We start from the raw sequence: 14,839 nt of genomic DNA, 5'->3' as shown, positions 1-14,839 counted from the left end.
GTCCTTGGCCCATCTCTTAAGTGGGATATTTGTTTTGATGTTGTGGAGTTTCTTGATTTCTTTGTAGATTCTGGTTATTAACCCTTTATCTGTTGCATAGTTTGCAAATATTTTTTCCCATTCTGTCGGTTGCCTCTTCACTTTCCTGACTGTTTCTTTTGCAGTACAGAAACTTCTTAATTTGATGCAATCCCAATTGTTAATTTTGGCTTTGACTGTCTGTGCCTCCGGGGTATGTTCCAAGAAGTCCTTGCCTGTGCTTATATCTTGCAGGGTTTCTGCAATGTTCTCTAATAATTTGATGGTGTCAGGTCGTAGATTTAAGTCTTTAATCCATGTTGACTGGATTTTTGTGTAAGGTGTAAAGTAGGGGCCTTCCTGCATGCTTTTACATTTGGAAATCCAATTTTCCCAGCACCATTTATTCAATAGAGTGTCCTTGCTCCAGGAATTGGTTTTGGATCCTTGATCAAATATAAGTTGGCTGTAGATGTTTGGGTTGATTTCTGGTGTTTCTATTCTGTTCCATTGGTCTATCCATCTGTTTCTGTACCAGTACCATGCTGTTTTGATTACAACTGCCCTGTAGTATGTCCTGAAATCTGGTATTGTGATGCCTCCAGCTCTGTTTTTGTTGCACAAAATTGCTTTAGCTATTCAAGGTCTCCTGTGTCTCCATATGAATTTCAGCATCATTTTTTTCTAGATCTGAGAAGAATGTCTTTGGTATTTTGATTAGTATTGCATTGAATCTATAAATTGCTTTTGGGAGAATGGACATTTTGATGATGTTGATTCTTCCAATCCATGAGCCCGGAAGATTTTTCCATTTTTTTGTATCCTCTTCTATTTCTTTAAGATTTTGTAAATCTCATTGTAGAGATCTTTAACGTCCTTGGTTAAGTTTATCCCAAGGTATTTGATTGTTTTTGTAGCTGTTGTGAATGGGATTGATCTTAGCAGTTCTTTCTCAGCCATGGCATTGTCTGTGTATACAAAGGCTGTTGATTTTTGTGCATTGATTTTAGATCCTGCCACTTTGCCAAACTCTTCTATGAGTTCCAATAGTCTGTTAGTGGAGTTCTTTGGATCCCGTAGATAAAGAATCGTATCATCTGCAAAGAGGGATAGTTTGAGTTCTTCCTTCCCAATTTGTATCCCTTTAATTTTTTTTCTTGCCTGATGGCTCTGGCTAAACTTCCAGAACTATGTTGACTAGCAGTGGTGAAAGTGAGCATCCCTGTCTGGTACAAGATCTCAGTGGAAATGCTTCCAACTTTTCCCCATTCAATAGGATGCTGCCCCTGGGTTTTTCATAAATTGCTTTGATTGTATTGAGGAATGTTCCTTCTATACCCAATTTGCTTAGAGTTTTCATCATGAAAGGGTGTTGTATTTTATCAAATGCTTTCTCTGCATCTATTGAGATAATCATATGGTTTTTCTTCTGCAGTTTGTTAATGTGGTGTATCACATTGATTGATTTGCGAACTTTGAACCGTCCCTGCATACCAGGGATAAATCCCACTTGGTCTGGGTGGATGTTCTTTCTGATGTGTTGTTGCATTCTATTAGCCAGAATTTTGTTGAGGTTTTTTGTATCTATGTTCATCAGGGATATTGGTCTGTAATTTTCTTTCAGTGCTGCATCTTTTTCCGGCTTAGGAATTAAGGTGATGCTGGCTTCATAGAAAGAATTTGGGAGGATTGCATCTTTTTTGATTGTTCTGAATAGTTTGAGAAGAATTATAGTTAGTTCTTTAAATGTCTGGTAGAATTCAGCAGTGAATCCATTTGGTCCTGGTCTTTTCTTTCTTGGGAGGGCCTTTATTTCTATCTCAGTTATGGGTCTGTGTAGGTTTTCTATGTCTTCATGGTTCAATTTAGGTAGATTGCATGTGTCCAGGAATCTATCCATTTCTGACAGTTTTCCCTGTTTGCTGGCATACAAGTCCTTGTAGTAATTTCTGATGACTCTTTTTATTTCTTTGGTGTCTGTTGTTATGTTTCCTTTTTCATCTCTGATTTTATTGATTTGGGTCTTTTCTTTTTTTAGTTAGTTGGGCCAATGGGGTGTCAATTTTGTTTATTTTTTTTTTAAAAAAACAGCTGGTTAGCTGATCTTTTGTAATTTTTTTTTATTCAATCCTGTTGATTTCTTCTCTGATTTTAAATATTTTTCTTCTCCTACTAGATTTGGGTCTTATTTGCTGTAGTTTTTCTATTCCTTGAGATGAATTGAAAGCTCATTTATTTGGTGTTTTTCCAATTTCTTGGTGTAGGCACCTATTGCTATAACCTTTCCTCATAACACTGCTTTTGCTGTATCCCATAAATTTTGATATGTTGTGTTGTTATCCTCATTTACTTCCAGAAAGTTTTTGATTTCTCTTTTGATTTCTTGAATGACCCAGTGTTCATTCAGGAGCATGTTGTTCAGTCTCCATGTTTTTGCATACTCTCTAGGGATTCCTGAGTTGCTAATTTCCAACTTCATTCCTCTATAGTCTGAGAAGCTGCAGCGTATGATTCTAATTCTTTTAAATTTGCAGAGACTTGCTTTATGGCCTAGTATGTGGTCAGTCCTAGAGTAGGTTCCATGCACTGCTGAGAAGAATGTAAAATCTTTAGCTGTAGGATTGAAAGTTCTGTATATATCTGTTAGATCCATTTGGGCTATAGTGTCAATTGAATCTGCTGTTTCCTTGTTGATCTTCTGTTGGGTTGGTCTATTTCTGAGAGTGGAATATTGAAGTCCCCAAGTACTAATGTATTGGAGTCTATGTCTCCCTTTTAAGTCCCTTAACATATCTTCTAAATAAACTAGTGTCCTGTAATTAGGTGCATATAGATTTATAATTGTTATGTCTTCCTGTTGAATTGTTCCCTTAATCATTATATAGTGCCCCTCTTTGTCTCTCTTAATAGTTTTTGTGTTAAAGTTTATTTTGTCTGATATTAACATGGCTACACCTGCTATTTTTTTGGTTTCTGTTGGCATGGAATATCTTCTTCCAACCTTTCACTTTCAGTCGGCATGCATCTTTGTTGGAAAGATGTGTTTCTTGTAGGCAGCAAATAGATGGGTCTTTTTCCTTAATCCATTCGGCCAGTCTGTGTCTTTTAACTGGACAGTTGAGTCCATTAACATTCAATGTGACTATTGATAAGTAGTAACTTTGCCCTGCCATTTTCCCAAAGATATTTCTAATATATGCTTTGAACTTCCTGTGATCTTTTACTGGGAGATTTTCTTCCTTTACCTTTTTTCATATTTATGGCTGTGTTTCTGTGTGTAACACATCTTGAAGCATCTTTTGCAGGGCTGGGTGAGTGGTGACAAATTCTTCCAATGTCTGTTTGCTATGAAAGGTCTTTATTTCACCTTCATTCACAAATGAGAGCTTTGCAGGAGATAATATTCTGGGCTGGCATTTTTTCTTAGTACCTGGGCTATATCTCGCCATTCCCTCCTATCCTGTAGGGTTTCTGATGAGAAGGCTGCTGTGAGTCTAATTGGAGATCCTCTGAGAGTAATCTGACATTTCTCTCTTGCACACTTTAGAATCTTTTGTTTATGTTTCACTGTAGTGAGTTTGATTACAACGTGTCAAGTCGAGAATCTCTTTTGGTCATGTTTATTAGGGGTTCTATGAGCTTCCTGTACTAGGATGTTTCTGTCCTTCTCCAAACCCAGGAAGTTTTCTGCTAGTATCTCACTAAAAAGGCCTTTCTCTATCTCCATGCCTTCAGGAACTCCTAGAACCTGAATGATGTGTTTTTTAATAGTATTCTGAGGATTCCCCACAATATTTTTTAGATTTCTAATTTCCTCTTCTTTTCTTTGGTTTCACTGTATGCTTTCCTGTTCTCTGTATTCTAAGTCCGATATTCTCTCTTCTGCTTCACAGATTCTGTTTTTAAGGCTCTCTAATGCATTTTTCATTTGATCTATTGAATTCTTCATTTCAGTTTGATTTCTCTTCACTATCTCAATTTCATGTTCTACTAATTGCTTCATTTCATTTTGATTTTTCCTTAAGATTTCATTTTCATGAGAGAGATTTTCTACCCTGTCCAGTAAGGATTTCTGTAGTTCAAGAATTTGTTTTTGAGAACTTCTAAGTGTTCTTATCATATATTTTTGGAAATCCGTCTATTGCATTTCTTCTATCTCATCACCTTTACAATCTTGACTTGGGGTGTCTTGTTCATTTTGGGGCATCATAATGTCTTCCTTGTTCTGGTTTCCTCAGTTTCTGCATTTGTTGCTTGGCATTATGGAGATATTCTTTGGTTGCTTCTTTTTTTTTTTTTTTTTTTTTTTGCTGTTGTGGTTTTTCTTGTTATACTATGACTTGATTAAGTGGACTGTCTGCTTTTGATGGATCCTTAGAGGCTTGTGATGGGTGTGGCCAGAGAGCTCTGATTCTTCAGGGTTAAGGGTGACATACCCAGGTGAGGCATATTAAATTTTTTCTCTTTCTCTCTCATTCTCTCTCTCTCTCTTTTTTTTTTTTTTTTTATTAAGAAGGGAAGTAATTCCACACGGCTGAGTGGAATTGAAGGCAGTCAATGTCTGAGCTCTGGCCCCTGTGGGTATAATATTCATCTGCTCTGTCCCAAGGACCACACAAAGGATCTGTTCAGTCCTCAGTGTAAGCTCAGATTCCCCTGCAGTCTTCCCCCGGGTTGCCAAGGTTACCAAGTTTTCGGCGTCTCCCAAGAGTACTCACATCTCAGAAACTCCATGAGTTCTCTCACACACCCTCAGTTTTTTTTTTTTTTTCACAGTCACAGTTCATAAGCTCCCACACATTCACTAGGTCCTAACCTCCTTTTATTTCTCCCCACCAGAGTCAGCACAGCTTTTACGTATGTCCAAAATGGTGCCTGCTCTTTGTCTTGCTCACCTTTGTAAGGTGAGTGGAGACAGAGAATCATGTCCATACTGGTCCCTTTTATTTTATTCTATTTTATTTTATTTTATTTCTCTCTTTTAGTTAGCCTGGTAGACTTTCCCCCACAGGGTTTCAAGCCTCATTCCCTCTAGGCTCTTCCTGTGACTTTCCTGCAAATGTCTTGGGCTACTGAGGTTTTGCCTCACCTCCCTTTCCAGTGCTGGTGTGTAGACTAGGCAGCTGGGGTCCCGAGCCATGGGCACCCATGCCCTCCACGTAGGTCCACCATGTCCCACTAGTTCTGGAAGAGTTTCTTCTGCAGTTTTTTCCCCTAACTTCCCTGAAACTATAGTATCTCCACTTTTATTAAAGTATTTTTTCCTGGACTATCAGTGTCCCTATTCCACCATCTTGGAGGACTCCTGCCCCCTGTATTCTAATAGTCCTTCCTGGTAGCTCAAGGAAGTTTTGCCAGGATCTCTGTAAAAAAGATGAAACAAATTGTATTTCAGGAGAAAAGTGCTTTGTGTAGTTTCACATGATTTGTAAATACCCAGCACCTTAACTTCTGTCTAATGTTCTCTATCTTGCCACACTTAATTAAAAAACATTTATTTTTCAGATCCATTTCAGAAATTGTCACCAGTTCAAATAGTACTGCTTTAGAAAACTTTCATGAGCATGTCTTCCCTTTTGCTACTAATGCTATGTTTTGAGTGTATGACTTCAAAAAACATATCATGAGGCTGGTGCTGTGGCACAGTGGGTTAATGCCCTGGCCTGAAGTGCCCACATCTCATATTGGCATGGGTTCAAGACTCAGCTGCTCCACTTCTGATCCAGCTCTCTGCTATGGCCTGGGAAAGCAGTAGAAGATGGCTCAAGTCCTTGGGTCCCTGCACCCCTGTGGGAGATCAGGAAGAAGCTCCTGGGTCCTGGCTTTGGTTGGTGCTGCTCTGGCCATTGCAGCCATTTGCAGAGTGAGCCATCAGATGGAAGATATCTCCCTCTCTCTCTCTCTCTCTCTCTCTCTCTTTCTCTCTCTCTGCATAAATTTGACTTTCACATAAATAAATACATCTTTAAAAAAAACAAAAAGCATATCATAAAAATTTTCCCATTTCAGTAATTTCTTCTTGAACAATATGCAATATACATGCAGCTACAGAAAATTACTGTGAACCTTTATCCTGCCTTCTGAGATAGTAAAATTATATTAAATTAGATTTCATATGATAATAAGCTTCTTAAAATATAAACCAAAAGAACACAATGAGTATATATAAGCCGAAATGTGAAGAACAACCTTATGGTCTCCAGATAATTTATTTTTATGAATCCCGGGACTCTTTTTTTTTTTTTTTTTTTTTTTTAGTATCAGCAGCTTTTCTAAGGTCTAATTGATAGGCAAAGATTTTGTTTATAGGAGTTTTTTTCTAAGTTTTTTAAAAAAATTATTTGAAAATATTGTATATAGAGGAGAGACCCAGAGAGATCTTCCTTCTGCTTGTTCACATCACAGATGGCTGCCTTGAGCAGGGCCAGGAAAGAATGAGGCCAGGAACTAAGATCTTCATCTGGGTCTCCCACATTGGTAGCATTTGCCCAAGTATTTGGATCATCTTCCATTGCTTTTCTCAGGCCATCAGCAGGAAGCTGGGTCAAAAGCAGAACAGCCAGAACATGAACCAGTGCTCATATGGGATGCTTGTATTGCAGACAGCAGGTTTACTTGTTTACAATGCTGGCCCTGCTTTATAGGAACTGCTAAATGAAATTTTGAAGTTGTATGCATTGTAGTTTGCATGTAATTCAACTTTCTTCCATACTTACTGATATATATCAGCATTTGATGTAGGACAAATCAGAAAACACAATGGCTTAACAAATAGCCATTTGATTTGCAGTTCTGACTCTGTGTTATGGGCTGTACTCAGCTGGGCAGTTCCTATGATCAGTCCAGGAGCAGAAATGAGAGTTTAGCCATTTGGGGAACTGATTGAGGCTTCACTTAAGTGTCTGGGGTTTGTGGTGAATCTTGGCTACATATTATCTCTTTTTTTCTTTTTTTGACAGGCAGAGTTAGTGAGAGAGAGAGACAGAGACAAATGTTTTCCTTCCATTGGTTCACCCCCCAAATGGCCACTATGGCCAGCATGTTGTGCTGATCCAAAGCTAGGAGACAGGCACTTCCTCCTGATCTCCCATGTGGGTGCAGGGCCCCAGAACTTGGGCAATCCTCCACTGCCTTCCCAGGCCACAGCCGAGAGATAGACTGGAATAGGAGCAACTGGGTCAGAACCGGCACCCAAACTGGGACTAGCACCTGGAGTACCAGTGCCGTGGGCAGAGGATTAGCCTAGTGAGCCACAGCGCCAGCCTACATACTATCTCTTCAACAGGCAGGCCCCAGGGTTTTTCAGAAGATAACTGTCAGAAAAAGAAATCTGAGACGGGAAATACTTTACAAATTGTCTATTTCTGGGGCTGGTTCTGTGACACCACCTGTTGTGCCAGCATCCCATATGGGTGTCAGTTTGTGACTCGGCTGCTCCACTTCTGATCCAGCTCTTTGCTACAGCCTGGGAAAACAGTAGAAGATGGCCCAAGTCCTTTGGCCCCTGCTCCCTTGTGGGAGACCTGAAAGAAGCTCCTGGTTCATATCTTTGGATCTACACAGCTCCAGCCATTGCAGCCATCTGGAGAGTGAACCTGCAGTTCAAAGACCTCTCTTTCTCCTCCTTCTCTCCCTCCCTCCCTCCCTCCCTCCCTCTCTCCGTCCCCCTTTCTCTCTTCTCTGCCTCTCCTTCTCTATGTAACTCTTTCATACAAATAAATATTTTAACAAATTGTCTCTTTCTATCACATTTACTGGTATCTCATTGGGTAAATCAAGTGAAATGGTGAAATTTAGGGTCTTTTTTTTTTAAAAGATTTATTTATTTATTTGAAAGAGTTACACACACAGAGAGAGGGAGAGGCAGAGAGAGAGAGAGAGAGCTCTTCCATCTGCTGGTTCACTCCCCAGTTGGCTGCAATGGCCAGAGCTGTGCCAATCCAAAGCCAGGATCCAGGAGCTTCTTCTGGGTTTCCCACATGGGTACAGGGGCCCGAGGACTTAGGCCATCTTCTACTGCTTTCCCAGGCCATAGCAGACAGCTGGATCAGAGTGGAGCAGCTGGGAATCAAACCAGTGCCTATATGGGATGCCAGTCTGCAGGTGGCAGTTTTACCCACTAGGCCAAAGTGCCAGCCCCAATCCAGGGTTTTGTGAAGGGATGAATTCAGGGAAAGGTGCTACTTGGAATCATTACTGGTAAAGTGCACTGCATTAAATATACATTATGTGCATTTGTTAACTTTCTTTAGTATAAACTTTAATAACAACATAATGTTTACCTCTGATAACCTCATTCATTTGAACACTCAACATTTCTTTTTACTTTTACATTATTATTTTACAAAATTCGTAGATAATGCTTTCGTTAAACCAATGATAACTTCTGTTTAATCTCTGCCACTTAATATAGGTGGGTGCATTTTCCTATGTATTTCTATTTTTACAGGTTTATTCCTCCACAGTGAAGCTGATGTTTTCTTGGTTAATGTATTTATTATTCTTTATTCATTCTATTGTATCCTTTTTTTCGCACTGTTCAGTGCAGAAGGAAACCAGAGGGTGTTTTTTTTTTTTTTTTTTTAAGATTTCATTTATTTATTGAAAGAGTTGCAGAGAGAGAAAGTCTTCTATCTGCTGGCTCACCCTCCAAATTACTGCAAAGGCTGGAGCTCAGCCGATCCAAAGCCAAGACCCAAGAGCTTCTGGGTCTCCCATGCAGGTGCAGTGGCCCAAGGACTTGGACCATGTTTCACTGCTTTCTCAGGACATAGCAGAAAGCTAGATTGTAAGTTGAGCAGGCAGGACTCGAACCAGAACCCATATGGAATGTTGGCACTGCAGGCAGCAGCTTTACCCATTATGCCACAGCGTTGGCCTCCAGAGTTTTCTTTGAACTCCTGCCATTCACCTTCTCTCCCAGGTATGATTCTGGGTCCTCCACATCTTTCTAAGAGGAAAGAAAATTAATATATCACCTGTAAGTGTTTTTTTTTTTTTAATTATTCCCCAGCTTGTCAGTACTCATTTTAGGTGTTTAATGCTAGTTTATTTATTTATTTTTTTAGATTTTTTTTATTTATTTGAAAGAGTTTCAGAGAGGCAGAGGGAGAGAGAGAGTCTTCCATCTGCTGGTTCACTCCCCAGTTGGCCACAATGGCCGGAGTTACACTAATCTAAAGCTAGAAGTGAAGAGCTTCTTCTGGGTCTCCCACATGGGTTCAGGGGCCCAAGGACTTAGGCCATCTTCTACTGAATTCCCAGGCCATAGCAGAGAGCTGGATTGGAAGTGAAGCCACTGGGACTTGAACTGGCACCAATATGGGATGCCAGCACTGAAGGCAGTGGCTTTACCTGCTATGCCACAGTGCCAGTCCCAGTATACTAGTTAATTAAAATGGAAAATATGGGGTCAGCTCTGTGGCTCAGTGGGTTAATGCCCTGGTCTAAAGCATTGACATTCCATATGGGCACCAGTTTGAGACCCAGCTGCTCCACTTCTGCTCCAGCTCTCTACTATGGCCTGGGAAAGCTGTGGAAGATGGCAGGTCCTTGGGCCCCTGAACCCATGTGGGAGACCCAGAAGAAGCTCCTGGTTCCTGGCTTCAGATTGGTGCAGTTCCAGCCATTGCAGCCAATTGGGGACTGAACCCGCAGATGGAAGACCTCTCTCTCTCTGCCTCTCCTCTCTCTGTGTAACTCTGACTTTCAAATAAATAAATATTTATTTATTTATTTGAAAGGTGGACTTGCAGAGATTGGGAGAGACAGGGAGACAAAAGGAGATATCTTCTATCTACTGTTTCATTCCCCAAATGCCCACAATGGCTGGGACTGGGCCAGGCCAAAGCCAGGAGCCTGGGACTCCATGGGTCTCCCACACTGGTGGAAGGATCCAAATACTCAAGCCATTTTCACTGCTCTTTCAATCAGATTAGCAGGGAACTAGATTGGAAGTGGAGCAGCAAGGACTCAAGTCCTCTGTTTACATGGGATGCCAGCATTGATGGTGGAGGCTTAGCCTGCTGGATCACCATTCTGGTGACTATTGCAGGTTCTGAAATAAATCTCTAAGCATTTTTCTCAGTGAGTCACAAATGCAGATTGTACTGCAGACATTCCCAGGTTCTCTTTTTGGGCAAATAATTCTATTGCTTTCACTTTAATTATGTATAATGTTATTTCAAATGTTTATCATTTGAATGTTTTGGGCAAGTATTTCCATTGCTTTCACTTTAATTAGATATAATGTTATTTCTTTATTTCTTTCTTCCTTTATTTTTTTACAGGCAGAGTGGACAGTGAGAGAGACAGAGAGAAAGGTTTTCCTTTTTTTTTTTTTTTTTTTTTTGCCATTGGTTCACCCTCCAATGGCTGCCACGGCTGGCGCGCTGCGACTGGTGCACCGTGCTGATCTGAAGCCAGGAGCCAGGTGCTTCTCTTGGTCTCCCAGGGGGTGCAGGGCCCAAGCACTTGGGCCATCCTCCACTGCACTCCCGGGCCATAGCAGAGAGCTGGCCTGGAAGAGGGGCAACCAGGACAGAATCCGGTGCCCCAACCGGGACTAGAACCCGGTGTGCCACACCACTAGGTGGAGGATTAGCCTATTGAGCTGCGGCGCCAGCCGGTATAATGTTATTTCAATTGTTTATCAGTAGAATAATCATAGACAAGGGCAAAAGCTAATTTGTATTCTTTGTCTTACCTGTATTTTCTTACTTAAAAATATTTATTAGCTTGATAGAGAAAAAAGTTGATGGACTGAGAGAGAGCTTTGACACATTAATTCACTTCCTAGATAACCATACCAAATAGGTGGGGTAGGACTGAAGCCAGGATTGAGGAATGGAATCTAGGCCTCCTTCATTGGTGACATCACCATTGCTTCCCCAGGTTTGCATTATCTGGGAGCTAGAAACTAGAGCTGGCATTGGAAATCATAGACACTCTGAGGTGGCATCATAAACAACACTAAGCTAAATGTCTGCCCTGTCTTTTAATATATTTTTTCTCTGACATATTGGAAATGATATGCATGGTGTTTTCCTGGAAATTGTTTTCTGTTCATTCCCATCGTAATTTCACTGATGGTTTCTTGCCTTTTTTTCTCGATGCTTCTACATACTTCTCCTTAACATTGCCCATTCAAGAGTCAGTATTGCCCCTCTTCTAGCCTGCTGTGCAATTCCCCTTGACAGATGTGGCCTTTGTGATTTGAACCTCCTGTTTCCCTCTAGCTTGGGCATTTCTCACAGCCAGTAGATAATGGGTTTGACTCTGTTGAATGCTCTGTGTGGCTTTCTAAACACTCAACAAGTCTAATGTGACACCATATCCTTCCTTTTTTCCTTCATAACCATACACAACGGTCAGTGTTTATTTTGTGATGGAGTTAACATGTTGACTGGAAGTGTAATATTATAGGTGATGACAGCATTTGAAGACCTGGCTGTGTACTTTACGTGGGAGGAATGGCAGAAAATGAACAATGCTCAGAAAATTCTGTACAGAGATGTGATGCTGGAGACCTACAGCAGCCTGTTCTCCTTGGGTGAGTGACACCCTTCACATGCCCAGTGATAACATTTTCTTGCTATTTGATAAATAAGGGAACAGTTTATAATGTTTAATATTGGGCAGGATTAGAATTTGAGTCCATGAATAATCTGAACATCTACCATCTAACAAAAGATTCAAATTGGAACATTTGTTGCATAGCTCCTGAACCAAGCTGTAGTCCTTCAAATAACCCAAGATAGTGATTTCACAAAGTCTTACTTTGTTTCCATTAATAGGGCACTGCATTACCAAACCTGACTTAATCTTCAAGTTGGAGCAAGGAGCAGAGCCATGGATGGTGGACGAATGCTTGAATGAGAGCCTTCCAGGTCAGTCTGCACATAAGATACAGGGAGGCCAAGGCAGAAAGTGTGCAGGTGTTGACTGGTGTTCTTTCCATGAATTTTTCTCAAGCCTTACTCCTGATGACAGCTGGTTTTGTGCATCAGACACAGGCATTTAGAGATACCAATATCTTTCTAACTTTTGTTCTTAGTGAAGATGTTCTTTGATTAAAAAAAAAATCCAGTCATTTTCTGATGTTACTAAGGCTTTTATTTAGGTTTGATACATTCCCCAAATTCTACCTTGTCCTTCTCTATACTTTCATACCTTTTCCTTCATGCACTTATTAGTTCCTTCTATGCTTGTTAATTAGGCAACATACAGAAACTTATTTTTTTAAGATCAATTTTTCTGGTTTTTTTTTTTTTTTTTTTTTTTTTTTTTTTGACAGGCAGAGTGGACAGTGAGAGAGAGAGACAGAGAGAAAGGTCTTCCTTTTGCCATTGGTTCACCCTCCAATGGCCACCATGGCCGGTGTGCTGTGGCTGGCACACCGCACTGATCCAAAGCCAGGAGCCAGGTGCTTCTCCTGGTCTGCCATGCAGGTGTAGGGCCCAAGGACCTGGGCCATCCTCCACTGCACTCCTGGGCCACAGCAGAGAGCTGGCCTGGAAGAGGGGCAACCTGGACAAAATCCGGCACCATGACCAGGACTAGAACCTGGTGTGCTGGTGCCACAGACAGAGGATTAGCCTATTGAGCTGCCACGCTGGCCTGTTTCTGTTTTTTTTTTTTTTTAAGATTTATTTATTTGAAAGTCAGAGCATGAGAAGGAGGAGAGGCAGAGAGAGAAAGAGAGAGAGGTCTTCCCATCTTCCATCCACTGGTTCACTTCCCAATTGGCTGCCATGGCTGGAGCTGTACTGATCTGAAGCTAGGAGCCAGGAGCTTCTTCCAGGTCTCCCACATGGATACAGGGGTCCAAGGACTTGGGCCATCTTCTACTGCTTTCTCAGTAAGTAAATAAGTAAATGCTAAAAGATGATCATGTTTCTGGTGCTGTGGCATAGTGAATTAACACCCTAGCCTGAAGCACCAGCATCCCATATGGGCACCAGTTGTTCCACTTCTGATCCAGCTCTCAGCTATGGCCTGGGAAAGCAGTAGAAGATGTTCCAAGTCCTTGGACCCCTGCACCCGAGGGAGACCCAGAAGAAGTTCTTGGCTCCTGCCTTCAGATCAGCACAGTTCTGGCCGTTGTGGCCAATTGGGGAGTGAACCATTGGATCAAGACCTTACTCTCTCTTTGCCTCTCCTCTCTGTGTAACTCTGAATTTCAAATAAATCTTTAAAAATAAAAGATGGTCATGAGTAAGCCTCTGTGCTGTGACATCAGAAATTATGAAGCTAGGAATGATACTATGATGCAGTGTGTTAAAGCTCCAGCCTGCAACACTAGCATTGCATATGGGTGCCAGTTCAAGTCCCAGCTAGTCCTCTTCTAATCCAGCTCTCTGCTAATGCACCTGAGAAAAGAGCAGAGGTTGGCCCAAGTCTTTGGCCCCCTGTACCCATGTGGGAGACAAGAAAGACACTCCTGGCTCCTAACTTCATCTTGGCCCAGCACTGGTTGTGCCCATATGGGGAGTGAACCAGCAGATGGAAGACTTCTCTCTGTTTCTATCTCTCTATATAATTTTAGCTTTCAAATAAATAAAATAATTCTTTGAAAAAAAGAAATCCTAAACTAAGCATGAACTTATAAAAACCATGAAAATAAGTGATCCTAGACTCACCAAGAAAGTAATGAGATTTTGAGACCCAAGGTCAAGTAGCCTTGTGGGTTTATGTTGGGTGGCTCAGATTTCTTTAAGGGTGGAGTTTGAAGTATGATTTCTCTCTTATTTTTCAGTATCATTGAAAAATAAGCAAATAAAAAGATAAGAAAAGCATAGGAAATGGAGCTTTCAGTGAAAATAGGAGGCAACTGATCAAAAGCCTCCAGAAATTCAAATTATCACACAGGAATGCTTCTAGAAAGAATTGAGAGGAGGTAACCAGCACTGATGATTTCAGAATGAGCTAGAAAACACTTTTCAAAGAAGATGAGCACATCCCAGTTTGCAGAAACAAATTCTTCAAACTGATTGGGAGTGTTTAGCTAAAGTGGTATATTGGGAATTTTCTGTACCTGTTGTACTTCTGAGAAGCTGAAGGTGTTGGGTGTCCTTAGGAATTTAGGGAAGCTGTCATAGAGTAGAGACAAAGTAGTTTTTCATTTGAAAAATCCCACAAATGATGTTTACCTAGGAAGACTGAGCATGAGACACTCATAGATTCAAATCCTACTCCTTAAATGTTGTCCTGCTTAAAGTACAGGCACATTTCACTCTTCTCCACCTGCAAGTAAATGATCAGTAAAACTTTTTCATGTTTATGGTGGAGATATCAGAGAAGCAAAAAGCACACAATTTTTATAAAAATAAACTGGAGAAAAAGGACAGGGAAAAAAATGGTTGCTAGGTAGTGGGTGAATATTTTTATTAAATACTTTTCCATTCTTTAAAATATTTTATAGATATTTCATCTTTGTGAAAGGCAGAGTGATAGTGAGAGAAGAGAGAGAAAGAGGTCCTCTATTAGCTCACTTCCCAGATGCCTGCAACACTTAGGTCTAACTAGTCTGAAGCCAAAACTCTAGAATCCCTCTAGTCTTCCCTGGTTTCTCACAGGTTCCCAGGCACATGAACCATTATCTGCTTCCTTCCAGTTTACATAGGCAGAGAGCTGTACTGAAAGCAGAGTAGCCAGGGCTCAAACTGACACTGTTTTGAGATGCAGGCATCCCACACATCATAGCACAAATGTCATTCTACCATCCTTGACAAATTCCCATAGTAAAAAGGATCATGTTTGAACATTGGGAAACCTCATGGTATATTAATGTATTAAGGAGAAAAACCATATAATGGTCACA

The 14,839-nt window shown here is 40.8% G+C and overlaps 1 protein-coding gene across 5 annotated transcripts in view; it reads left to right on the top strand.

Moving 5' to 3' along the window:
* LOC149123269 (uncharacterized) overlaps window positions 1-14,839 on the top strand; it is a 63,392-nt gene that overhangs the window by 38,949 nt on the left and 9,604 nt on the right. For 4 of the 5 annotated variants that reach the window (XM_089309588.1, XM_089309590.1, XM_089309589.1 and 1 more), the window contains 2 exons: window positions 11,443-11,569; window positions 11,814-11,906. In XM_089309588.1, the coding sequence (XP_089165714.1) occupies window positions 11,446-11,569; window positions 11,814-11,906 (217 nt within the window). In that variant the 5' untranslated portion in view covers window positions 11,443-11,445. Of the gene's footprint in view, window positions 1-4,305; window positions 4,923-11,442; window positions 11,570-11,813; window positions 11,907-14,839 lie in introns of those variants that run through there. The other variant, XM_089309587.1, reaches the window with a different exon arrangement.

Source organism: Oryctolagus cuniculus, chromosome 12, assembly GCF_051225735.1.
Source record: "Oryctolagus cuniculus isolate XC-2025 breed Fujian yellow rabbit chromosome 12, ASM5122573v1, whole genome shotgun sequence".
In the NCBI taxonomy this organism is placed as follows: Eukaryota; Metazoa; Chordata; class Mammalia; order Lagomorpha; family Leporidae; genus Oryctolagus; species Oryctolagus cuniculus.
Note: the sequence above shows the minus strand (reverse complement) of the source record. Positions and strands in the feature narration are given on the sequence as shown.